We start from the raw sequence: 27,672 nt of genomic DNA on the forward strand, positions 1-27,672 counted from the left end.
CACACCAATTAAAATAATCCAGTGGTTTTAAAATTCCATTCTTGAGAACGGACACAATAAATTAGATAGGTCTCTACATAATCTGGTTTAAACTCTTTGTCAACCAGTTATTGCTAACAATATCCAGGACATGCAACTATCCATTCTTTGTGAAGATATTCATATATGGAATTTCTAAATTGCACTGTTTTATCTCAACCGTCAAAATATTCTCACATATAACCCAAAACACTTGTTGAAAAATTAATCCCTTTTTTTTACTTTTTTTTTTTTGGAGGAAGATTAGCCCCGAACTAACATCTGCCACCAATCCTCCTGTTCTTTGCTGAGGAAGACTGGCCCTGAGCTAACATCCGTGCCCATCTTCCTCTACTTTCTATGTGGGACACCTACCACAGCATGGCTTGACAAGCGGTGCCAACGTCCACACCCAGGATCCAAACCAGCAAACCCCTAGGCCGCCGAAGCAGAATGCGTGAGCTTAACTACTGCACTACCGACCTGGCCCTAATCCCTTTTTTTAATAGTCTTCAAAATAGAAAACAGAATTAGCAACTTCATAAAACTATTAAAGTCTTTAAGGATCATGATAGGCTACAGGGAACAGATACATAAGTTGTGTATGTATACAAATATTTAAATACATACATATATTTAACATACTATATAGTCACCCCTCCCTCGCTCTATATATAAATGTATGTAAACTGCACATAGCAGAGTGCTTAATGGTTAATAATGGACACAATGCTTATTGGCTTGAATTTGTACTTCAAAAGTAAATATCTGGAGATCGAAATGTCAAATAACAGAAGTCCAATAACAGGTTCTATGACAGTCTAATAACAGGTTCTGTGAGATCCAAATTTAAAGTTTCATTTTTTTCCTTGCATGCCATTGCTAGGGGCCAACCACCAATCCAACTGCAAGCTTAGTTCTGCGAGGCTGTCCTGACAAGAAAAAAACCCATGAATTAATTAATTAACCATGTGGCATTTCTCCTGCCTCTCTAAGAGCAAGAAAGAACTAGCACAAGAAAGAAATATATCAGTTTGAGCATGAAGTACTGAAATGGTTCTCGGCTCTCTTACAAGGAAATGTGAATATTTGTAAATGAACGTTAGGGTTTTTTATTATGGAAATTTTTGAACATATATATGAGAGTGAATAGTATAATGAACCCCATGTATCCACTAGCTAAGATTCAACAGTTACCAACATATAGTCAATCTTGCTCCACTGCTATCTCCACCTAACACACATCCTGAAATCTTGGTTACTTTTAAGCAAATCCCAGACATCATTTCATCCCTAAATATCTCAGGATGAGTCTCTAAAAAATAAGGTAACTTTTAAGAAACATAAGCACTATACCATTATCACACCTAAACAACTTTCTTAAACATCACCAAATATCTGGTCAGTGTTTAACTTTCCCATCTGCCTTAAAAATGATTTTTTTTTTTTTTTTTGTGAGGATTGTCCCTGAGCCAACATCTGTGCCAATCTTCCTGTTTTGTATGTGGGACACCACCACAACATGGCTTGATGAGAGGTGTGTAGGTCCACACGTGGGATCCAAACTTGTGGACCCCAGGCCACTGAAGCAGAGTGTGAAAACTTAACCACTATGCCACCAGGCCAGCCCCTCGAAAATAATTTTTTTTACATTTGGTTTGTTTGAATTATGACACAAATAAGATCCACATATTGCATTTGGCTGACACAGTCCTAAAACTTTTTCATTCGAGTTTCCCCTCCTTTATTTTCCCTTGCAATTTATTAAAGAAACTAAGTTGGTCCTTCTGGAGTTGCAGGATCATGTTCTAGACTTTCTTGATGGCATTTCAATGGTGTCTTTAACACATTCCTCTGTCCCAGGCTTGATCGAATTGAGCTTGGTTTTGTATAATATTTCATAAGTAGTATTGTGTACTTAGATTGGGAGCACAAGTCATTCTTGTTTTCTAATGTTCAAACTGATCAATGGTTTCAAAAACCTGATTCATTCATTATCAAATTCCCCATAAGATTTCACCTCAAGGATTTAGCAGTTATCAATGATTGTTTACAAGATACAAAATATTACTATTCTAATTTTATAATTCCTTTTATTAGATGAATTAAAGAAAAACTGTCCCTCATCAACCATTTGATTGTCCTGCCCAAGATCTGTAATCAGCCTTATCGCTAGGGAGCTTTAGTTCATTTTAATGGGAAATGGATTTGGACATTATATAGTGGTTTTTATAGAGACAAAATATGAATTCATACTACTATTTCCCACTCAAACTTAGAATTACAGAACTTTTACTTACTTTCTTCAGTTTCATGTGTCTCTTTTCTCTGACACTGAAAATTCTCATTTCTAATTACATTAGAATAGTTATTAGCAATATAATTAGAGGAGTTTGATTTCTTTCCAGTTCTTTTTGCCCTTGGGGATATGCCACTAGGGGTGTGCAAATTACTGTGCTTTAAAGATATTTGAAACATTCCCATGTATTTAAGCCACCAACTTGATACACAATACGGCTTGTTTCATTTCACTTTGAATTTTTAGGGGTTGCTTTTCTTTAATTTTGATGTAATCTTGTTTTATAAAAATGTAGTATATGGTTCCAAAGTCAAATGTACAAAAGTTGAGGTATATTCAGAGAAGTCGAGCTTCCATCCTGGTCCCCTCCATCTGGTTCCTCTCCCCCCACCTCCCACTCACACCATGGTAACTATTTTTTAAAGCTTTTTTTTTTTTTTTTTGAGGAAGATTAGCCCTGAGCTAACTACTGCCAGTCCTCCTCTTTTTGCTGAGGAAGCCTGGCCCTGAGCTAACATCCGTGGCCATCTTCCTCTACTTTATACGTGGGATGCCTACCACAGCATGGCTTGCCAAGCAGTGCTATGTCTGCGCCCGGGATCCGAACCGGCGAACCCCGAGCCGCCAAGCAGAAGGTGCGAACTTAACTGCTGTGCCACCAGGCTTTTTTTCTTTAATATAAGCAAACAAGGTTATACACATATTTATATTCCCTCTTAAATAAATAGTGCTATATATCTTCTTCACCTTGTTTTTCACTTAATAGGACCACTCCATAGCATTACAGAAATATTCCTCTTTGCTTCTCACAGCTACATACTATTCAATTATGTGGATTTACCACAGTTTAGAATAATCTATTTTTAAATAGGGTATGTGTAATATTTAGATGACTAATATTTCATGCCTCTGACTTGCGACTTAAGAGTAAGACCAAAAGGGACCAGAAGCCAAGTCAATCAAGCTGACTGGTAAATTCAGAAGTGGGTATATATATATTTGGAGGCTGAGGTTGAAAAATTTCTGAAAATTGTAGGTTTTCTTCCAGCCATACCTATAACACACATCTGAGATGCCTATCCAGCCAGTGATTTCTTCTCTGAAAGCTGGTTCCCATTTAGAATGGCCAGCAGGACTTGAACTGAGGACAGGGTAGTGAGTGCTCACTGGCCAGAACAGTTTATCACTCAATTATTCTAGTTGATGAGTATTATATTTTTCAGCATGATAAATGAGGTATCGATATACAAAACTAGACACTGAAGAAAATTTTTGTTGTTAGTCTTGTCTAGTCGATGCTGACTCTAGTGACCCTGTGTACGGCAGAGCGGAACCCTGCCCAGTCTTTTTGCATCATCCTCTCACCTTCCAGTGCTGTATCAGTCAATGCTTTGCTGCTAATCACAGGGTTTTCAGGGCCAATTGTTTTGGAAGTGGGCGGCCAACTCCTTCCTAGTCTGCTTTAGTCCGGAAGTTCCACTGGAACCTGTCTACCATGAGCGACCCCTTCTGGTATTTGAAATACTGGTGGCATAGCTTTCAGCATCACAGCAACATGCAGCTGCCACACTGTGACACCTGACAGATAGGTGGTGTGGTTCCCTGACCCAGGAAACAAACTCAGGCCCATGTAGTGACAGCACTTAATCTTGACCACTACACCACCAGGACTGGCCTTGAGGAAGATGATCATAGGATCTCTTTTGAGCTCTTTCCATGTGCAAAGCATTGAAATAAGCATTTTGAACAAAAATCTGTGAGCTAGGTACTATTATTATTCCTGTGTTAAATAATAACATATTAAAGCATAGAAAGGTTAAGTAATTCATGTAGAGTCACACAGCTAGGAAATGACAGGGCTGGGATTTAACCTCAGGCTTCTGGCTCCAGAGCCCATATCCCTAACCACTAGACTACCCTGTCTGAAGGAATGGATCAGAAGAAAGAATATTCAGATGTCAATAGTAAACTGAGATGATAAAAGTTTTTGTTCTGACACAACACTCAGATATGAAAGAAAACAAAGAACAAGATACAAATACAGGAACATGGTTTTATTTTCTTTAAAATATTCATATGCTCCAAAACATTTTACTTAAAAATTTTCACTGGAAGTAGGAAAACAAAAAACAGTAAAGAACACCAGCATGAATACATAACGCATACCTTAACTGTGATACATCAAATGTATTTTAACGTAATACTTTCATAACATGATATCTCACATTGTGTTAAGAAATAATACTAGGAAGTGATACTAGAGAACTATAGAATCCTGGATTCTGTGGCAGATGGGATATCCTTATGGGAGCCAAAAAAGAGCCCTATAAGGTAGACAGAGAAAAGTGACAAGTAATCTAAAAGTAGCATGTCAACCAGCTATAGGTTTTTAAAACGCCACTAAAAATGAATCTGAGAATGCCTTTAGACATAGTTCCCACTTTAATGAACATCAGAAAATTCGCAGTGGGATTGTAAAGGTAGGAATGTGATTTTATTGTGGGGTTTTAGCCATGACTCTCACCTTACTGTACTGTATGCAAAGGAACAAGGGAAAGCCTTTAGTCATGATTTGTACCTTAATCAGCATCAAACAGGGTCCACAGTAGTCAGAAACCCTATAAATGCACCAAAGCACACGGGCTTTTTAAACTAAGTCTCAAAGCCTAGTTAACGCCGGAAAATTCATACTGGAAAAGAACCATACAAATTTAAAGATTTTGAGGGGCCAGACGGGTGGCATAGTGGTTAGGTTCACACACTATGCTTCAGCGGCCTGTGGTTTACTGGTTCAAATTCCAGCGGCAGACCTACATACTGCTCATCAAACGATGCTATGGTGGCATCACATACAAAATAGAGGAAGACTGGCACAGACGTTAGCTCAGTGACAATCTTCCTCAAGCAAAAAAGAAAATTAAGGATTATGAAAAGTCCTTAAATAGAGTTTAACTTTTAGTCACTATCACAGAACTCAAAATGGAGCGAAACCCCAAGTGTGACATAAGCAGGCTTTTAGCTTATTACTTACCCATTAGTAAAGTCCACACTGGACAGAAACCTTTTAAATGTAATCAAAATGAGGTCTTAAGTAGTGAGTGACTCAATCCTTAATTCGGTATCAGATCTTCTATAAGAGAAACTTTACGAATGTTCTGAATGTGCAAGGCATTTAACCAAAGGGGTGGAATTTGAAGACACAAATGCTAAAGGAGACAGATGCTTAGAGGTGCCTTCCCAACCACCCTAGATAAATAGCGCTCCTCTCCAGTCACACTGGCCCCTTACGCTGCTGTATTCTCCACTGCACTTAACACTTAACACAGCACACATTTCTTTCTTAAAATCTGTTAACTTCCTCCACTAGAATACAAACTCCAAAAGAGGGTATTTTACAAAGCTATATCCTCAGTGCCTAGGACAAACCCTAGCACGTAGCAGTCACATAATAGTGGTTGATGAGTGAAGTGTAGTACTTTCCTTATGTAGAGTATTTAGTATCTTGGATTTACTTCATTCTGAATGAAACAGAACTTACTTAGGAGGCTGTAACACATACAAAAGTGTGTGGTTCGTTGTTTTATAATACACCAGAGTAAAAAGCATTACATTATAACTGTTATGGTCTACACATGATTCTCCAATTGTGTGGGGGGTGGAAGTCATACAAAAAGCACCCAATAGTACCCTCAAAACTGTACCAACCAGTGAGAGACCCAAGTGAGTCACAAGGGTCATGAAGGCAAAAATGGAAGTTCCAGCTTCTGAAGAGAAAGTTTTCTTGTTTTCTCAGGTTCTAAATCTAAATAATACTTTACTCCTCTGAGAAGTAATTCCCAATTTGCCTTGTCAACCACTGGGGTAGAGGGCATGGCAGTTTGGAATCTGCAAAAAGCAACCCTTCTGTGCAGAGTTCAGCACTTAAGAATTATGTCTCTTATTAATTCAAGAACATTACTAAGGGCCTACCATTCATTAAGCACTATGTATAAAGATACATTTTCAAAATATGAAGTTCACCAACTCATAAGGAAAATAACTATAAAGCAACGTGATCAGTGTGATAACATGGGAAGTGAAGATTAAGGAAGCAGAAGCACAGGAGTGTCTAACTTTGACTGGAAAGGGCTGAAGAAAACCTTAAGGATACAACATCACTGGAGCTGAGTCCTAAAGGATAAGTAGTAGGTATTCACTTGGCCATAAAGAAGGGCAAAGCGTTCCAGGCAGAGGTAACGAGGCCTGCTAAGGGTACTGAGGGAAAAAACACACAGCACGTTGGGGAAGAAACTGGAAGTCCTTGTGATTGATCATGATGCTCCAAAAGGGGTGGAGTGAGGGTGGGCAGTTTGTGGTTTCAAAAACCTTATTACAAATTATTTAAATCTTTATACTTACAAAGCACAAAGGTATTTTCATGGTAACACTTGTTAAAAAGCTAAGTTAAACAGAAATCTTCTTAGCTGTGTAAGGGGTAAGCAAGGAGACAGCAGCAGACACAGGGAAAGAGTCTCCTTGTCTCAAGAGGCTTTATCAGATTGTTTATGTGTATCAAAAAGGAGCCTGTGCTTTACATGTCTGAAGAACACTGGACTAGAACATGATTACACAGGATGAACTGGCAAGGTAGGCAGAAACGAGGTTATGACATTCTGTGTTGCCCTGCTCCGTGGAAGACCGAAAAAACAGAAAACATGCACCAGAAAAGATCTTAGACGAAAGACGAGGATTAGTGGTTTGGACACACTGAATTTAAAACTACCATGGGATGCCTAAGTGAAGATATTTAATAGGCAGTAAGAAAGAAGGCTTAGAGAGGAAAAGAGAAGCTGCAAAAAAAAAACAAAGAGAAAGAAGGAAGGAAAAGGGGGGTGGACAGAACTCCAGGGAAGAGCAATACCTAAACGGTAGGTAGAAAAACAGAAGCCCCTGGGGAAGTGAGGGAGATGGCACAGACGAAAGGTGGAGATTGCTCTTCAACAGGAAGTAGCTACTTCTTTTCCTCTAAAAAAGGGAAAATGAGTAGGGCAAAGGTAATAAATAGAAGTTAACTTCCTCCTGGTCTCAATTTTCTGTAAGATAAGACCAAGAGCTGTATGCTAGCAGAGGGGACAGAGGGCCTGAGCAAAGTGATGAGGAAAGTTACAGGTTTGGATTAGCCACAGCGGGAAGGGCAGAGGGGCCACAACAGTAACAAACAAGAGGCTTACATTGAGGGCTCTTTTAAAGTTGAAAGCAAGATACTTACAGAGATTCCACTTGAAGGACTGCATGTACTTCACGTGGAACTCAGCATCCCAGGAAATGTGGAAGACGGGATGAATTCAATGTTGAGGGCTTTTGCAGAATGATCAGGCTGAAGGACAAGGGGAAGACTGATTTGAAGAGACTGTGGAGAGCACTTCATAAGGTGCCCCATAAGGCTGGGGCTGGATAGGGAAGGAAGGATGTCTGAAAGGGGCTGATGGTTTAGGAGAAAGGAGAGTAGTCCAGAGGAGGAGGTTGTGAAGAAGCCAAAGAAATAGTCCAATCCAAATAAAGGAGAGAGAAAAATCAGTTAAAATGAGGAAGTGAAAAGCTGGAAAGATGAAAATTGTCATCAGTTACTGAAATTTAAGATTTCAGAAAAAGAAAGTCAGGATGGTGATATTCAAGGTGAGGCCATGGGAATTCCATGCTCCTGGAATGTGATGAAGTCACTGGTGCAGAAATCAAGGATCTATCAGCAAGGTACCAGACAGATGATCCCAAGATGACAACAGAAGTTGAGGTAGACAGAAAGACTGTAAGCAAGATAGCAAGTTAGGCTCTCTGGCCTTTATCACTCACCTCTACTATTAAAAACAAAAAATATTAAAATTTCAATATGTATGAAAAGATGTACCCTAAAAACATACGAACTAACAGTAGACTAACCTAACTTGATTTTATCATCATTACTCACGTGATAAACTACGCATATTCTTTTAAACAATAGGAAAATCATTTTTGAATTTTTATAAAATGCCTAAAAGAATAAAAATTTTAAATGCCATTAGTAATACATGATAAAATAATTAAACAACAATTCTTTTGTGGAGTCTTTCATTATTTACCTTATTGTGGAAATGAAATCTGAATATTGGTCACAATTTTTTATTTTGCCAATTTTTATATCAATAGCATATATCCAAAGCAATGAGATGACCTGATTTTAAATCTTTGAAGCACAGCAAACCTCAAGACAGGAATACTAAAAAATAATCTAAAGATAGTTGAAATGGTCGATTTTATGTTATGTATATTTTACCACAATAAAAAAAGTAATACAAAAAAATCATTGTAAAGCTAAACTGAATTCTTCCTTAGTATTAGTTACAGCATATCTATAATTTAGGCTGAGTTAGAATAACATACATGCCATTTTAGAAATTAAAGAATCATTTAAGAAGATATAATGAAAGACGAGGATGGCATCTGAAAAAGGGTAACAATGCTGAATATCATTATGTAGTGTAATGGTCTTAAATTCAGTGTCACTATGTCTTCTTTTCTGGAACTTTTCCATTCATGGGTCTTTTTGTTTGTTTTTCAGTTTGAAAAGCATGAGATAAACTTACTAGTTAGTGTGCTGCTGAAAGAAGTTTAAAATTTGTTTTGCATTTGTTGTATTCCATTCTTGTTCTTTCAGGGGTCCTTCACATACAGATACATACTTTTTCAATATTTTTTCTCCTACTTCTCGGAAATCCAAAGTTTCTTCGTGTGTAGTGTAGCTTGCTCCAGAAACACCAGTATCCACTTCATGATTTTCTGGCTGTTGATCTGCACAATGTTTCAATCCCCAGTAACACATTTCTCCACTGTACATCATAGCCAGCAAATGAATGTCACTAAATATTCCTGGGAAAGTCATTTAGGTTGAGAAATTAGTTTAAAAGTTTAAAAAAAAACCCTGGTTATTAAAACTCTAATAAATTCTTTATGTCATTAAGCATTTTTCTTTCTCATTTAAAGTTACATTTAGAAAAGCCAAATTATCACTCACTAATACAAACCCCATTTAATTGGCACTTCTATCTCTATTTTATCTATTGTCCGAGAACCCTTTTTAAAGACTTAGTTAAGTCAATGTTCTTAAGCTTTTTGGGATTCTCTATAGGACCTCTTTGAGAAGCTAATCTAATCAATGGAACCTCTCCCAGAACATACACCCCAAATTCTGCAAATAATTTCGGAACATTCAGAGAATCCCTGAATCCCATCCATGAACATAACTTTTATTTTGGAGTGTGCTTGAGGATCAATGATACAGTTCCAATAAAGCATCCTACACCTCCTGTACTTGTACATGTCTACACAAATTATCACGCTAAACATGATCCCGAGAGGCCATGTAAATCTAAACGATCAAAGATGTTAACTTATATCCAAGATGCTTTATGTTCCCAGGAAAAAGGAATACACTGCAGGATTTTCATCGAAAGTTGAAAGCATTCTTTTATGGAATAAGGCAATTACATTATATAGTTAAACATTATGGCACACAAAGTATATTAATTTGGTAGAAAGACAAACAGACCTAGAATCAAAAAGCTCTGGGGATGAATTGACTTTGGGTAACTCAGCAAAGCTCTTTGAGCCTCAGTTAACAAATCTGAAATATGAGGATTCCATATGTCCTATTTATTTCATGGAGATTTCTTAAGGAATACATGAATAAAAATGTATGAAAAAGTTTTAGAACTCATAAAGTGCTATTAAAACATTTAACTAGTTAACTTCTTAAAGTCACTCAAATATAAATAAAAGACTTACTCTAATGTGTGATTAGAAAAGTTTACCTCAAATAAATGAGCATCATAATCTCAGCTGCTCACCTAACATGGCTCAGCAGAAATGACTATGATGGTACTAGAGATTAAAAATAGATGAAAAATTCAACTTTCAAAACTGTACTAGTTTCCACCATCTTAAATCTACCGCAAGCTTTTTATCTCAGAATTTGTCCCTTCAGCTAATCTTTCACTTCACCTCAAATTTAGCTTCTAAATAGTAGCAAAAGAACAGGTTTAACAGAAGAGATGACTCATTAAACTGTTATATCAATAAAAGAAATAATCATTTAAGAGCAGAATCTGAGGCTTGTATTCATGAAAAATGATAGGCTGCACTAAATTAATTATGTTTTCTATGTATAAAACAACTTTCACTTACTAAGTATAATCATTTCTTTTCACTTTATTCCTTTATAGGTAAAAGATTATAAATCTCAGAGAAAAGCTGGATACAGCATTAGATGTTATTCAGAATTGTATTTCATATTATATACGGCATTTTGTTGAATGCATTATCCTTTTATTTTTGTGATCTTATAACCTGTCTAGTTATTCCTAAAAAGAACAGTGGAGGGGAGTAAGGAGAGAGAAGCAAAAAACAGAGGGAAGGTTGAACTTTTAAGCAGGCTAGAGCTGTGGGAGGAGGAACTGAAGTAGGTCCCACAAAGTGAAGCCACTTGGGAAGAGTGAGACATATTTGCCTAAGCGAGATCTGGGATCCAATTTATGCCCAACTCTAAGTTAGCCTCAATTTTTATATTAACAGGAGTGACTGCTGAACAAGGTACATAGATATCCTATGGAAGGTGTTACTAGGGAGAGAATGAACGACTATACGCTAAAGAGTGGTTCTCAAACTTCAGCCCGCATTAGAATTACCTGGACATGCTAAAATTTGATTGCTGGGTCCCTACCTCCAGAGTCTCAGATTCAAGTACAGGGTTGGGTCTATGAATCCGCATTTTTAACAAAGCCCTAGGACCTAGGGTGATGCTGCTGGTCCACAGACTATGCTAAACAACTTCATTAAAATATCAAAGGAAGAGATGACCAATGTGTAAATTAGGCACGTTCTCCCTCTCTACTCCCCCAAGAATTGACTACTCTGTAGCTATCTCTTTCTGCAGCTACAAATTTTCCTTGATGTTTTTTCTGCTAACGCTCAGCATGGTTTTCAATAAAATACTTAACTTTGCACTGTGCATGTCCTTGATGAACACACATGTGACAGTGAGGAGTGCAGGCAGGGAGATGCAGAATAACCCATGAAGTGAGTGGAGGCAGAAAGATGACTTATACAGAAAAAAAAGGGTGGCCAGACTGAAATCCCCTAGAAATGATGTCTAAATATGGCTGCATCATGACACGGGAGCCTATTAAAAATAGATTCCTGCACTCCATATATTGAATCAGAACCTGCAGATAGTACACAGAAGCCTGCATTTTTAATAAGCTACCCAGGCAATTAGTGATGCCAGTTCAGAGCTATTGCTTTAAGGGATCTGAAATCCAGATTCCGGGTTAAGCAATGAGCCAAAAGGCTGCCTGGAAGGTAGAGGTGGTCCCTAGTGGTATAAAAAGGGTGTAAACCAAGGTCGTGCAAAACTCAACAGTATTTTGATTTAACCCGTTTGACTCCAGGGTTATTCTGACAAGGCTTTTTATAAGGGCCCACAGAAGACTGAGGCTCAGAAATGAGGTAAAGAGATTTACTGAAAACATTACTTGCTAATTTTTAAAAGCTAAAAATTTAATGGCATATAGGCACTGTTCAAAGGACAAAATGATTATCTCACCTTGGAAAAAAATAAAAATCATACCAAGTATACACTGTTTTATCTAAAATTGGGTAAATTATCATTAAGATGTGGCCACAAAAATATTTTGATGATTCATATAGAGCTTTCTAATTAGTATTAAAGATTATTCAGAATTATGTTTTATGTTGCCTAACAAAAAATAAAATAATAATTAGAGCCTCTCCGATGGGGTCTTAGGAGTCATTTAGCCTACGAAAAGTAGGCAGGCTTTCTGGTTTCTAATCTACATCTTGAGAGAGATGAAGTCGGGAGGAGCGAACTGCTTCAGATGAGAGCAAGAAGTCAACACCAAGAGGACTGAGCCCTGGCAAAACTGCTGTGGAGCTGATGTTGTTTTCTCCTTTCCTAGGGAAAAAAAGAGACCCTATCTGTCCCTTTTGATTCCCCTGTTGAAGAAGCAATGGGAGTTGGGGAAAGTACAATCAAATTACGATCTGAGAGAAGACAGCAGTATCACAAGCATTCTAAAGAAAAAATTCCAGGCCATGAAAGTATATTACCTTATAACTAGAAATGGGACAATGAGCACAACTGGTGACCTGTGCCACTTTCTGTGGTTCTAAACAGGCTTTAGCGCCTATCCTTGCTTTTTCTTTTAAATCAATCCATGCAGGTGGATGAGGAGATTTTAGAAAGGTCATTTTCAATGCAGCTAATTAGTTCATAAGTTATCTGGAATAAATACTTCCCACAAATAAATCAATACACCCATGTTTGTCAAAACGTCATGCCCACTGAAGGAGCACTTTGTATTCGCAATAAGATTTTTTTAGGACAAGCTACTTAGCTTGAATTAACTGAAAGGAACAACTTTTGGACACCAGTAGCCAGACATATGTTAATGACACAAATCATGCTGGTTTTAATAGGCAATGTTTTTGAATAGAAAGGAAAAGCCTAAAGAAGCTAAAAAAGAAAGAATTATTAAAGTAAACTTATAAAATTAAAATATAAAATTTTCCCTAAGAAGTTTTCATCTTTCCCATATTTGATTTTTCCCCATCAAAACTCCAGATTGAGCATCAACAAAAATTTATATGTAGTCAATTGCAAGCTACTTGACCTTAAACAGGTTATCGGGCTTATCAGGAAGAACCTCAGTTCTTCCATTTGTAAAAAGAGATGGTAAAAATAAGTGGTTCTTCCCTCCCATAGTCTAGTCTAAAACCCAAACGATGCTCTATATTCAGTTCCTAACATTTTTAAGTGCACAGACGTTTATGACAGAAACTAACAGTTGCCACTAAATAGTCATTCTTCCCTTCTTTCTTAGTAAAAAGACAATTTATTTGGGATGGCGATGTATCAGGTAAAGGGCTATACACCCCGGTTCCCTTGTAGCAACATGAAGCCATGTGATTTAATTCTGGCCAGTGAAATGTAGGTGGAAGTGTTCTAAGAAACTTCTGAGAAGACTGCACCAAAGGAACAGCTTGGCTGAAAGAAACATCCTTTTGCCATGCCTATAGACCGAAACATAGGTGAGATGGAAGGAGTTCCAGGAGCATCTTGTGATACTGAGGATGGAAGCAATCTCCTCAACAGAGATGCATGTTGCACAACTCTGGGTCTTGTTTACATGGTATTCTGTGAAGTGCCTCCCTCTGAAGCTCTCGGGCTCCAGTTCTAAAGCTGACAAAGTAAAAAGATAGGAACCTAATGATGCCATGGAGCCACCATAACCAGCTCCAGACCTTTTTTATGTGAAAAAGCAGTAAATTTCTACATTGTTTAAAAGTTACTTCCAGTCTCAGTTACAAGTAGTTGAACCTAGTGACTGATCGGGGCCATGTGTGGATGCAAAGGAAATAAAAGTAACATGATACGTAATTCTCCCAAAATTACTAAACAGAGATTAGCAGTATTTTTCTATATTACATGAGAAGATCTCTGAAGTTTTTTAAAGTCCCTTTATTTTTTGTCCATAATGTGACTTGAAATTTTTTAAATCAGAGTTAAATCAAATAAATTCCTTAAAATTTTAAAAAGCTTTAAAACACCTAGAAAACTTCAAAAAGAGATCACATTACCTTCGCTCAGTAATTTAGCTGTGTCTAGGTCCTGGAAAGAAACTCCTTCATTTAACTGGATAGGACACCGATAATTTAGCATCTGTAGCAAGTAACTGATTCCATCAACAAGGTACTAAATCAAAGTCAAAGCCAAAGAATTGAAAGCATTATATGCAAAGCTGTAGAAACTTCAAATGCTAAATTTTTCCCCATTCTTTAAAATTAGCTCATATATAGACATATCTTATGGCTATTACATTACAGTGGTACAAGGACCCACCACCCTACAACTTTTATAAATATAACCCTCCAAAGAGTAAGGAAAGAGTAAAAAGAGTAAGGAAAAGAAAAATAAATATATTGTTAACCAAGAACACATGATTCAGTAATATACTTTTCAAAAATGTTATCATAGGAACAAAAGGATAAAGATAATAAAAATGTGTTCAATAACAATGTATTAAAAATATCTATGTACTTATGATAACTTAGAAATACTATGATCAAACTTTTCCATATGAAAGCGTGAGCTCTCATTTCCAGGCCCACATAAACCACGTGCACAATCAACCCACATCAGAATCCTTAGTAATACAATACTACAAGAGGGTCTTTGGATTTATGAATTTGGTCAGAAGAGTCAAGGCAAATCCGAGGGCCACAATTCTGTAGCAGCAGGGTCACGTGGGTTCTTTAGGGGTGATCTGCTGACAGAGAGAGGCTCACAACCAAGTCTGTTTGCTTCAGGCCAAAACATACACTTAGAAATTAATATAGATTGTCTATCTCATATTTTAAAAAATAAAAGTCCAGAACTTAAATAAAATCATGCAGAACTTTCCAGTTTACAAAGGGATTTCATATGTTATCTTATTTAATCTTTACAGTAATTCCAATTTGTTTAGGATTACATAGCTAGGAGGTCAAAGACCTGGAATGCAAACTGACCCTTTGATTCCACTACTCTTAATACTACACCAAAGACAGCTTTTTGAAACCTATGGATGTCAAGAATAAAAAATATATGAGGAATGCCTTTTTACCTTTTTAAGAAAACTAGATTTTCTCGTGAGCCATTCTCTCCTTTTGGTCAGAGAATGACAATACATATAAAGTAGGGCTCCTCGTCTCCAAGAGAGACATTCCAGGAGCTCATCCCCAAGCAAGTCGCTGTGCTGAAATATAACAAAAACAGAGCTGAAAAGAGAAACTACATGTCTGTAAGAATCAAAATTAAATTTCAAAGTTTAATTTTGAATTTTAATAATTTTATAATAAAATAATTTTTTTTTTTGAGGAAGATTAGCCCTGAGCTAACATCCATGCCTATCTTCCTCTACTTTATATGTGGGATGCCTACCACAGCATGGCTTGCCAAGCAGTGCCATGTCCGTGCCTGGGATCCAAACTGGCGGACCCCGGGCTGCCAAAGCAGAAAGTGCAAACTTAACGGCTGCGCCACTGGGCCAGCCCCTAAATTAATAATCAAAATTAATTCAAAATTTACTGAGCAATTAAAAACAGTATCATTTCACAAAATTTGCTCTTCACTTAGCTACTTACACAGCAATGCCCTACTTTGAATCAATTAGAAATACAGAAATCTATTGCTACAGGAAAATTAAAATAACTACTCCAATTTACAGAGTTTTTACAAAATGACATTTATTTTAGTACCCAATTCTCCTAATATAGTTGAAACGTAAGTATTTCATAATCTGATTAAGAAGACAACTTCCAAATTATATGTCACTTGAAACAAGATCGTATCTATTTCTATTCTTGTTAGAATAAAATAATAAAAAGATATACACAAAAACAATTTTAATAAATCAAACTTTTACCTTGTTATGTCATTTAAAACTTGGGATTATTTGTTTCTATTTGTTTCCACAGTTAGCATCCTCTGATAAACACATAGAGCAAAAAAGACATCTCAGTAGAGACAGCCAGAAGGCAGTGAAAGATGAGAAATTATTACTTGAAAGAGTAGCCAGACTAGAGACAAAAATCTTGGAATCATCTCTGGGGTCGGCCCAGTGGCACAGTAGTTAAATTTGCATGCTCTGATTCAGTGGCTGGGGTTCATAGGAGTGGATCCTGGGCACAGACATACACACCGCTCATCAAGCCATGCTGTGGTGGAGTCCCACATACAAAATGGAGGAAGATTGGCACAGATATTAGTTCAGGGCCAATCTTTCTCACACAGACACACACAAATCTTGGAATGATCTACATAGAGATGGCAGTAAAAACTGTGAACAGGTTGTCAAGCAAAGACAGAATAGAGATTAACAGAGGATTAAGGAGATATCCTTTGGGAGTGCCTGCATGTCCAGAATGGGAGAGGGGAGATGCTCAGGAAAGAGCAAGAGCAAGGCTTCTCAGAGATGAAGCAGAGGAGCATGGAGGGATGGGGTGACCAGTGGTATGAAAGGCAGCAAATGCCCAGGAGAATGAGGATTGTAAAAAGGACAACAGATGTAGCAAGAGATTACTGGAGACTTTCAAGAACACACAGCATCTGCAAAAGTAAGAGAGCAGAAACAGCAAATATCTGTGTTTAGAAAATGATTAGGCACTGTAATTACGATACAATTCCATCATGCAAATATTCTGAAACATATTTAGTAAAATATGATACTTTAGTTGTCATGTTGGTCTAAAGTGTTAAACTCTCACATGTCCTCCCTTCAATCTTAATTTAGAACAGAGACAAAGACACATTCAAGAAAAAATAGACTCCAAAGAGAAATATAGCAAGAATTAGAAGAATTCCACCATAATTCACATGAGTACAAAACTTACTTTTGGATGCATATTATTTTCTTTAACTAAAATTTCTGGTTCTGAAAGAAAACCAATCAGCTCTTTTACTTTCTGTGAAGAGTCTTCAGGAAAATCTTCATCTACTAGCTTGTTCTCCTCAAAATATGTCATGTCCAAAATAGCCTGAAGTAAAAGAGAAGACAAGTATCTACAAATGATTTCAACTTGAATGAATAACTCTTACAGTTTAATCTTACATATATAGATACTTTATTAGACATTTAAATCTTCTGGCAAGTAGTTAAATTTGAAAAATAGGCAAAATGTTTAGCTACAATCATAATCTGAGATGGATTTGATAGAAAACTTCATAGGTAGTTTACTGAAATATTGAATTAATGATAACCTTGCTTCCCTCAAAAAATAAAATGGAGATTTATACTTTCATTAAGATAAGCTAATCATACACAACATAATGATGAAAAGTATAATCATATAAGTAAAATTATTCTTTGCTATTTATACACATCCACACAGAGGCCTGAATTTGAAAGGAAAATTAAAGAAAAAAAGGGGAAACAGAAAAATTTTATGAATCAGCGTGATAAAAGCAGGGGGACTCATGTTGAGAATCCCAAGGAAAGACGAATTTCAAGGAAAAAAATAGGGCCCTTATAGAGACCTCTAATCCCTCTGAATGACCTTCAACTGCATATATTAGTGTTTTGCTTAATTGCCCACAAAGGGAAGCAATTCTGTTATCTGCAAGATCTTCCTGACTTTTCTTATCAATACAGCTAATAAATCTTGCTTCTTTGCACACTACCTCAAAGCTTCAAGTCCATATGTTTTATGCACACAGTTTCTTGGACAAAATTAAACACTTTACATAGAGAATAAAATGATAAAATAGAAATAAATAGAGAATAAACTGACAAAAAAAAAGAATAAACTGATTTCATTACACCTAAACTTTAAAGTCAATCATCTTAAATAATTCTGCCCCTGTAACATGTCAGAAATCACGTTTCAGTACCTGTGTGTAAAGTTCTAGAAGATTTGATGGATTTGAACATTCTTTGTCTTCTCCACACAGAAGTTTCAATTTTTCTAGAGCTGCAGAGGCCCTAATTAAAAAGTGATCTGTAAGAGAGAGATCACTTCACAGTTTCAGTGTTATTTAAACAAAAAAAGTTACATATCTGAAATGATGAAATGCAATTATGTTACAGCATTGGAGAAACAGCATAGTAGTAATGGTATCATTTGTAAAAGGTTAAATATATCATAACGTCTAATCCTACTTAAATTTATCATAAAAGTTATTCTGGAAAGCTAGACTGAACACTTTCTAGGTTCAGTTGCCATTTCTTAAAAGGAATCTGTAGTTTCATAATGCTTCTTTTGTGATGTTGATGCTCTCAAAATGTTTAAATAATAAATTTAAAACTTTTATTGGAATAGTAAAAATATATAAATCTACAGAAAGGGTTTCCACAGAAAACTTATAATTTCATAAATGTATTCTCCAAAAGAACACGATTGATTAAATCAAATGCCTCATAAAATGTAAGCACTGAGCAACTATAACTTTATCATAATTGTGTTTATGTGTGTAAACAGCTGTAACAATTAAAATTACATAATCCATCTACGTGTTTTATTTCTTTAAAAACCTAGAAACGGAACAAATTACTGAATTCCTTGCAAACCTGGAAGAAATTGAACTAAATACTTCTGATCTGCCCTCTAAAAATAACTCACTCTCCCTCCCCTCTACATTGTCTAATTTCTTCCCTTTCTCTACTGTCATATTCCCTTTGCTTCTATGATTTCACTTTTTCTTATAGATTTTTCCTCCCTTACCTTCAAAGCGTCTGTATCAAGGTCCTATCCACCCTTCTGCATCCATCTCATGTGGTCAGATTCAGATATGCCCACCAGCAAGACACCAAAGTTCCTGAGTTTGCCCCTCTGTGCTTCCCCCCTGAAACATATACTTTTCCCTCCTCACTGGCCAATGCACAGAAAATGTAGCATTTGGTGTGGGCCCCTCTGACCCTGCCTCAGCACTTATACAGACAGGTGAGCTGTCTGGCATTGGAACAAAAGCACCACCAGCTTAAGTTAGGTGTGATGGCAAGCATACAATGACCTTAAGTTTTCCCAGGTGAGGTTAACCTGTATCTAGACCAGATTCTGATTGCTTTAAGGTCCGCTACTCACCTGAATTGAAAGTTCCTCCTTTAGCACTGCCCTCCCAACTCCCCTCAGCCCAGAAGTATCATCTACACAACCCAGAAAAAAAGATTCTATTGTGAAATCAAATTGCATGGAATCTGGCACTCCTTATGTGCTTCTTTAGAGATGAGTTAGTTTTTTTCCCTTAATTTGCAGGATTATTTTAAATGTAAAGACCTGCACTAAATTCACTAAACCATTGCTTAAGAAGTATCTCACACGAACTCATGACATAATTTGGGGGGGGAGGGTAATGGCTCACATTTTAGAAAATTTTTATAAGATCTAATATTTTTACTAGAACCACTCAAAGTAACAATTATCAAGGCAAAGACAAAAGTGATTTTTACATAATCCTTGGAAAGTCTCTCTCACAGCATACTTCCATATAGAAAATACACTGTGCTTGTACAACGAGAAATAAACCAAGAAAAACTGACCAGAAATAAAAAGGAGAGCATTCTTAGATGGAGCATGTCTGGCTGTATCTGATCTAATTTGAAGAAGACAACAGGGACTATCAATCCCTACAACCTAATACAAATACACTGCTGTTACACATTTTGAGTGTTTCTTGAGTGTTTCTTATTTTTGTTGCATGGGAAAAGAATGCCAAGTTCAATTTAAATACATGCAACCACGTTTTAATTAAACTTCATAATATAAGAAAATCTTGCTAGTAATACTTCATAGCTCATAATGTGGGCCACTATCACTTTAATTTTAGCAAACTGTCAGAACTTTATAGCCTCCAAACAACAATGTATACTACTTGACTTTTATTTCCAGCCTTCATTCTGGACTGGATTAAAGAACTCTTCCACCGGAAAATGAGAACGGCTTTTGGGTTCAGTGATAAGTGAATAAAAAACATTCTTTGATCTCTTTAGACTGGTTCAAATGGAGCTGGAGAAGGGTGAAGATCACTGAACAGCTTATTTAGAGGCAACGTAGCTACACTTCTAGGTAACAGCTACTACTGTGCATGAACTAACTATGCATGGCAATCTCGGGATTCTCTTGCCACAAACCAAAAAAGAAGCCAGCTTCAGGGTGGTCTGTGGGTTTTGAAGAACATACTCGCAAAAAAAGATAATCCAGCAAATGATCTTCACTGAAACTAGAGCCATTTCATCGTGGACCCTATTTAATAAATTGACCAACGATTCAGTCGTTTGGGAAAATGTTCCACTACCATTTTCCTATGAGTCTGATGACAACGAGTCAGTCCACAAGAATTTTAAAACCTACCTGTAGTAAAGGCTTAAAACAGAAAAAGAAATAATGTAGAACCTATAGCCAGCTGAAAAATAATGAAAGAAAACTGAACTTACACTCAAAAGTCAAGGTAATTCTCTAAACCAGTTTTTCCTAAGGAAACCGCTTAAGATATTTCCAAAAGAAATGTTCAAATACTGACACAGCCCTTTAAGAATTGAGATGACGTATGTGAAAGAATCGTCTAACTTATACCAATGTAAAGCTCTTCTGTAGAATACTGTTTACAGTTGAGTTTAGAATCCAAAATATAAGACGGAAATTTACAACGCTTCAGTGAAAAAGTGGAACTGTTACACACGCCTAGCTATCTTTACTGCATGCAAAACCACCACTACTTATTGGCATACTATCATTCAGCTTTAACCGCTCATTTAAACTTTCGTGCGTAATTTAATCTAGATTTTGCCCTTTTCCCAATCGCTACCGAGAGCAGCACTGATCTGAGATGTAAGCCATTTCCCTGGGTTATGAAAAACGCGGTTTCAACACAAACACCTTGGTGAGGCAAAGCGAGCTCTTGTGGGTGGACAATCGACGCGCAGCAAGGGGTTCAGAAGCCAACACCTTAGGTAGCTCTGGCCTGAGATCCACACGGACCACAGGCCGCAGCCTCCAGCCCCTAGGGCTCCGGAGCGCCAGCTCTGAACCACCGTCCGCCTGCCCGCTCCCTCTCCTCCGCTCCCTCACCGTCTTCGCCAGCCGCTTCGCTAAGTTGCTGAATATGGGCTTGAGCCAGGTCCCCGAGCTCCTCCACTCGCTTCACCACACTGGAGCCCGCGGCCGCCATGGCCACAACGGGCGGGCGCGCCCCAGCCACGTGACAGCCACCGGCCCGTGGTCACCTGATCCCCGGACCAGGGCGGGGCGTGGGGGCGGGGCTCTCCTTGTTAGTGGGCGGGGACCCCAGCTCCAGAAGAGGGCCGGCCACGCCCCCCAGAGGTTGTTCCGGGTTATTTTCTTCCTCCCGGGCTTCCCCTCCCTCCCATAATCCTGAGCAGCCAGGGGACTTTAGGGGCGGGCATGACGTCAAGGGACGCCTCTCTCCCGCCCCTTCCTCTAAGCCAATCGGGAGCCGTCCATGCCTCCAAGCTGATCCAATGGGAAGCCAGCTCTCTCCGCGGGGGGGGAGCTGGTGAAGAGGCGTGGCAACAGGTGGCTGGCGGATGGCTGCCAGGCAGCCCTGCCCCTGCGTCTCTATCACGCGCTACAGCTTGGTCACTAGAGCAGACGGGAAGGTCTGGAAATAGGACCGTCTGGTTTTGGCCTTGAAGTGAGGAGGTTGCCTAAAATAAAATGATTATAATCTCCTGGTCAGAAATGGAAAGCTTGACAGCACCCTTGTAGCACATCCAACTCCAAGAGATTATTGTGAGAGTGGGTGGGGAGCTACAAACATGAATGGGAGTTTCCAGTCTACATGGCTATGTGTCCTTTTCTTTTCTAAATCTTAATGTTAGCAGCTGAGTTTATTTTATTTCAGATCTGCTTTGGTTATTAGCTCAAGGTTAACGTACTTTAACCGTCTCGCCTCCAATACTAACAAAATTTTGCATTTACCGAAATTTCTATTGCCATGCCTCTCGAGACCCTCCCTTAAAGCGTTCATTGCTTTAAGCGTGAGTTCATCCTCTCCACTTTGAGTTTCAAAGCACTTAGTCAATGAGTCTAACTTCCATTTTGCATTCCCTGTTTTCTTCTTTCTGGTCAAACAAATCTTTAATTCGGATTTTTGTTCTTCAATTTGACTGAGGATATCTTGAATAATCTTCATCCTATCATTTCTTATGAAAAGTATTTTTTTTTTACTTAATAGAAGATACTGAAAATGGGAAAGTGTGTTGTGATTTATAAGTGATTGACCACAACAGCTTTTTTTTTGTTTTGGTGACGATTGGCCCTGAGCTAACATTTGTTGTCAATCTCCCTCTTTTTGCTTGAGGAAGATTATCCCTGAGCTAACATCTGTGCCAGTCTTCCTCTATCTTTTGTGTATGGGATGCTGCCCAGCATGGCTTGATGAGCTATATATTGTATAGGTCTGCACCTGGGATCCGGGCCTGCCAACCCCAAGCTGCTGAAGCAGAGAGCAGGCACTTAACCACTTCCCCATGGGGCTGGCCCCCACTCAGTGGCTTTTTTTTTTTTTTAAAGATTTTATTTTTTTCCTTTTTCTCCCCAAAGCCCCCCGGTACATAGTTGTGTATTCTTCGTTGTGGGTTCTTCTAGTTGTGGCATGTGGGACGCTGCCTCAGCGTGGTCTGATGAGCAGTGCCATGTCCGCGCCCAGGATTCGAACTAACGAAACACTGGGCCGCCTGCAGCGGAGCGCACGAACTTAACCACTCGGCCACGGGGCCAGCACCCCCACTCAGTGGCTTTTTAACTGACCCTCGTAACACCAGTTTCTTCTTCCTTCAGTTCTCCCTAAACATAGGTGACAGGAATCATGTGTTAATTCTGTGTCCTTAGCGCCTCCTACAGTGCCTGGCATATAATAAGTACTCAGAAAATGTTTAGTAATTGAACAAAAACTCCATGTTATCTTGCCAATATATTACTCTCTTATCAGGAAGCTGAAGGCCAGGAAAGTTGCCTTATATGATCAATGTGGGTTAAAGAAATGAAACTCTAATAAGCATTTAACACCTCAAAATGCCAAACCTCCCTAAGTGTATATTTTAAATAAAATTTACAATTCCAATGATTCATTAAACAACCATGTACTTTCAGCAGCAAACTGCTGAAAGGAGAATTACTGCTCAAATGATACCCAAGTGTGAGCATGTCTTCAGAGAGAGTTACAAGGGATCTGAGAGCATGTAGTTTAGCCCCTCATTTCCAGGTGAAGAAACTAGACAGAATTCAACTATTAACCACTCCAAACCCTGATAGATGTGATTCGATGATTTGTCCAAGATCATACCAAAGTAAGCACCTGCAGAAGACTGTCTCACCATGGATATAAACAGATTACAGCCAGACCTCACCAATGCACACTGAAGAAAGTGCTTAAAGCCAGAGAAACCCCATCCTAGAAAAGAGGAAATATGAGCAATTTTCTCCAATTTTATATTTAGATATTTTCATTTTAGGGAATCTACATGAATAGAACAAATAAAAATATAATGCTAGATTTCAAAAACCTCTTCAGAGAAATTAATAATTATGAATTTACTATAGTCAACTTACTAAATTATGAATTTACCATTATTAATCTGCCCAAAGAAATCTTCTAAAATAAGTAATTGATCTCTTCTTTACCACTTTCCTCCCCACTGATATAAATGGATAAAATCCAATTAGCCAAGAAGACATTAATTTCTATGGATGTTTGTAAAAGACATAAAGTATTTAAAAATAAAATGCTTGATCGCTTCTGAATTACTAGTACTTAAAACTTGTAACATTCTTTTGGAACTTTCCCTTTACTGCTTTATATTTTTCTGTGTGGGTCTTATTTTCTCACATAAATGCACCAACCCCTTGTGAACACGGACTGTGTTCTACTTTTTTTTTTAGTTGCCACCAGTGACTTGCATTAAAGATTTCTTTCTTTTTCATTTACTGATCCATTACTGAGTCAGGCACTACAATAGGCACTAGGATTCTAGCAGTAAATGAAATGAACATGATCACTGCCCGCCTGGAGCCTGTTATCTCGTGGGGGAAGACAGAGACACAATAATCACACAAAGGAATGCATAATTTTAAAATTATGGAAGATACTATGAAGGAAAAGTAAAAGGATATGATTTGTTTTGAGGTATCAGAGGAGGCTTCTCTGAGGAAAGGATATTAACACCTAAAGGATGAATAAAATTAGCCAGGTGAAGAGTGGGGTTGTGTACCAGTCTGGGTCCAATCAGGAAAGAGAAACCATACGGTAATGTGAACAGGAAAGTTTGATATAAAGAATTATTAACTACGACAGGGGATTGGAGTCACAATGGATTGGCTAGTAAGAAGTAAGAATAGAGAAATAGCAGGGATAAGGGTCAGCCACTACCCCTGGGATAAAGTTTCAGACCTTGTTGGAGAGCTCAAGGCCATGGGTTGCTGGCTGGCCGGAAAGTCACTATAGTCTGCACCAGTGGAACTTGCTGGAACTCTACCGTCTGGAACTTGCCAGAAATCTGCTCTCTAGGGTGCTGGGGAAAGCTGCTCATGGCAAAGTATCTCACGGGAGGCACTCTGCTACAAAACTGCCCAAAATGGGTGTCAGGAAGAGCTGCTGGCTGCTATGCACTGCAGATGTCTGGTGCCAGGGAAGCTGTGTGTGTAGCAGGAGCGAGATGCCAGAGAAGCTGCCCGTGCTACAGAACCTGCCAAGAAAAGACAGGAGAACCAGAAAGGAAGACCTTTTGTCTCCTGTAATGTCTCTCTAGTTCCCTCTGCTGACAAAGTTTAACATTGTATCAGCTGACAAAGAAAAAAATATTTAAAGCGTTCAGATATGTTTTCACAAAACAGGCAAAAAGGATAAATCTGGCACTGAGAAGCAATAAATCTATAATCAGCACACTGGAGAAGAACAAATCTGGCACAATAAATAGCATATGCAAAGACTCTGAGTTTGGAAAGAGCCGGGCAGTTTGGAGGGATGAAAGAAGGCCAAAGGCTTCTGTGTGAGGGGGAAGGTGGAGCAAGGTGAGGCTAAGGAGCAAATGTGGAGGTTATCTCTTTTTTTTTTTTTTTTTTGAGTAAGATTAGCCCTGAGCTAACATCTGCTGCCAATCCTCCTCTTTTTGTTGAGGAAAACTGGCCTTGAGCTAACATCCATGCCCATCTTCCTCTACTTTATACGTGGGATGCCTACCATAGCATGGCTTGCCAAATTGTGCCATGTCCACACCCAGGATCCAAACCACTGAACCCTGGGCCGCCAAAGTGGAATGTGTGCACCTAACCACTATGCCACTGGGCTGGCCCCCGAGGAGGTCATCTCTTGAGGTGGATGCCTCACTTACAACCGTGGAACTGGACTACAAACCCTGAAGTGTGCCCCGCACTGGCCATGCCTGTATTAATTGACCGTGTCTTCTGACCATGGTCAATTCCTTGATTCAATTAGATGGTCATTAGTTCAATATTTAATGAGCACCTAGTCTATGCCAGGCATCATTATATGGTAATAAACAAGACAGACCTGCCTTTGTGGAGACATATCCAAGAGTACATAATAGATAGATCCAGGAGTAAAAATCCAACAGAAGCCAAGCCAATCTGATTCTTTCTCCTGGTAATTTGAAACGTTGAAGAGAAAGCACAGAGACAAGACTAATCACATTAATGTCAGCACTCCAGAGGGACAAATCCACTTGCTGCTACTGAGGCTACCTGGGGGCAGATTTGGTTTCTTTACCTCCCTAAGTCTTGGTTCCTCAACCTTTTCCTTGATAGTCTCCTGTACCTTTATCCTGAAACTAATCAGAGTCAGTTTCTGTTATTTGCAATAAAAAAAAAAAAAAAACACAAAACACAGCCTGGGTATAGATTAGTAAGGCCAGGTCAGGCAGGGCCTCTGATGACATGTTAAAGACTGCAAACTTTATCTTAAGTAGAACAAGAAGCTATTGAGGTGTTTTACACGAGGGAGTGGCATATCAGATTGTATTTTAACAACCCCGCTCAGGCTTCTGTGAGGAGAATGGAATGGCGAAAGTGTGAAAGAAGAGTGGGTAGTTCAGTTAGAAGACCATTTAGTTCTCTGGGTGACAAAGTAATTCATCTTAGGATGGGGACAGTGGAAATGGAGAGAAGTGATTCTGTTCAATACACTAGAGAAGCAGAATCAATAGGATGTGGTGATGGGATTGGATGTGAGAGGTAAAGGAGAAAGGTATCAAGGATGTCTCCCAGGTCTCTGCTAAGAGCTACTTGAGCAATGGCAGTGACACTTACTGACTCCTATAAATCTGGAGGAGGAGCAGATTGGTGAGGAAGAGCAAGAAGTCAGTCTTAATGATTTCTAGACATCTTTATGTAAATCCAAGCTGAACAAAACATTTATCTAATGTAACTTTTTGTGTTCATCTAAAAAACCAACTGGCAATTTATTTCTGAATTTTATGGCTGCAGAAAGAGAGAGAGAGAAAGAGAAAGAGAGAGTTCTCCTACAGGCATGATGGTAATTAAGAGCTGCTCTGTGTGAAAGGACTTGAAAAGTCAAAGGCATGATAATTAGGAGTCTTGAAAAATAAGAACTTAACTATGTCATTTTTTTTCGTTCTTGGAAGATTGGCCCTGAGCTAACATCTGTTGCCAATCTTCCTCTTTTTTTTTTTCTCCCCAAAGCCCCAGTACATAGTTGTATATCCTAGTTGTAGGTCATTCTAGCTCTTCTATGTGGGACGCCACCACAGCATGGCTTGATGAGTGGTGTGTAGGTCCGTGCCCAAGATCTGAACTGGTGAACCCCAGCCGCCAAAGCAGAATGTGTGACCTTAACCACTTGGCCATGGGGCAAGCCCCCTTAAGTATGTAATTTAACCCCTAGGATAAATTCATTCTGGAACAGAAAAGAAAGACTGTTGTGTCATTTAAGTTTTCTAGGTATCATTTTATCTCACAAGAAATTATTTCTCTCCTCCACTCCCTAATCATTTTCCTTATTCCATGTACAGCCCTGTTTTACTATTTCCTTAGCATTTTTAATGACATATATATTACCTGTAAGATACATCTGCTAGATAAACTAATTCTAATAAGCATGCACTATTGCTACAATATCAGATCATTTCCGAGTTCTGTGCTTTGTCAGGGACATGACATTTAAAGATAGAGTACATTATTACAAGTTCATTGGAGTCTTAATCGTATTATTTCTAAAACAAATTAACAGAACACATTGAAACCTTACAAATAATTGCTGTTTAACTTGCAAAAATTCTATTAACAGCAACACTCTGGGGCCTGCCCAGTGGCGTAGTAGTTAAGTTTGCATGCTCTGCTTTGGTGGCCCAGGGTTCTCCACTTTGGATCCCAGGTGCAGACTTAGACACCACTCATCAAGTCATGCTGTGGCAGCATCCCACATACAAAACAGAGGAAGATTGGCATAGCTCAGTGACAATATTCCTCCAGCAAAAAAGAGAAAGATTGGCAACAGATGTTAGCTCAGGACCAATCTTCCTCACCAAAAAAAAAAAAAAAAAAAGCAACACTTTGATTTATATTACTAGTTTTTGAATCCCTAATAAGCAAACATTTTAAAACCATATCCACACAAAAGGTGAATTTCAACTGTCAGATCAGCCACACTAGCTTCTTAATATCCTAAAGAATTATCTGAAGGAAAAACATCATATTAGGTAGAATAATTTTAGTGCAGGTCTCAGAAAACCCAAATATAACTTACAAAATGAGGAAATACATGGTTTGGAAAATGAATCCCATAGGTAGGACAGGCTTCA

At 38.3% G+C, this 27,672-nt stretch overlaps 1 protein-coding gene across 1 annotated transcript; it reads right to left on the bottom strand.

The window, feature by feature from the left end:
- Positions 1 to 4,356: 4,356 nt before the first annotated feature.
- On the bottom strand, positions 4,357 to 21,270 carry RIMOC1 (RAB7A interacting MON1-CCZ1 complex subunit 1). The gene is made up of 6 exons (XM_023625701.2): positions 20,948 to 21,270; positions 17,775 to 17,881; positions 16,778 to 16,921; positions 15,010 to 15,141; positions 13,985 to 14,099; positions 4,357 to 9,199 (listed from the first exon to the last, which is right to left on the bottom strand). Exons 1-6 carry the CDS (start codon positions 21,045 to 21,047, stop codon positions 8,916 to 8,918), a joined length of 882 nt encoding a protein of 293 aa, XP_023481469.1. The 5' UTR covers positions 21,048 to 21,270; the 3' UTR covers positions 4,357 to 8,915.
- Between the last annotated feature and the right edge of the window lie 6,402 nt (positions 21,271 to 27,672).

Source organism: Equus caballus, chromosome 21 (genome assembly GCF_041296265.1).
Source record: "Equus caballus isolate H_3958 breed thoroughbred chromosome 21, TB-T2T, whole genome shotgun sequence".
Taxonomy (NCBI): domain Eukaryota; kingdom Metazoa; phylum Chordata; class Mammalia; order Perissodactyla; family Equidae; genus Equus; species Equus caballus.

What these genes read in the sequence shown, in the direction of transcription:
- RIMOC1 (XM_023625701.2), bottom strand. Translation starts at nt 21,047, where the DNA reads ATGGCGGCCGCGGGCTCCAGTGTGGTGAAGCGAGTGGAGGAGCTCGGG. An exon ending in AATCTAGTTTTCTTAAAAAG is followed by an intron (nt 14,100 to 15,009) that starts GTAAAAAGGCAT and finishes ACTTTGATTTAG; the next exon opens with TACCTTGTTGATGGAATCAG. An exon ending in AGCTAAATTACTGAGCGAAG is followed by an intron (nt 9,200 to 13,984) that starts GTAATGTGATCT and finishes TGACTTTCCCAG; the next exon opens with GAATATTTAGTGACATTCAT.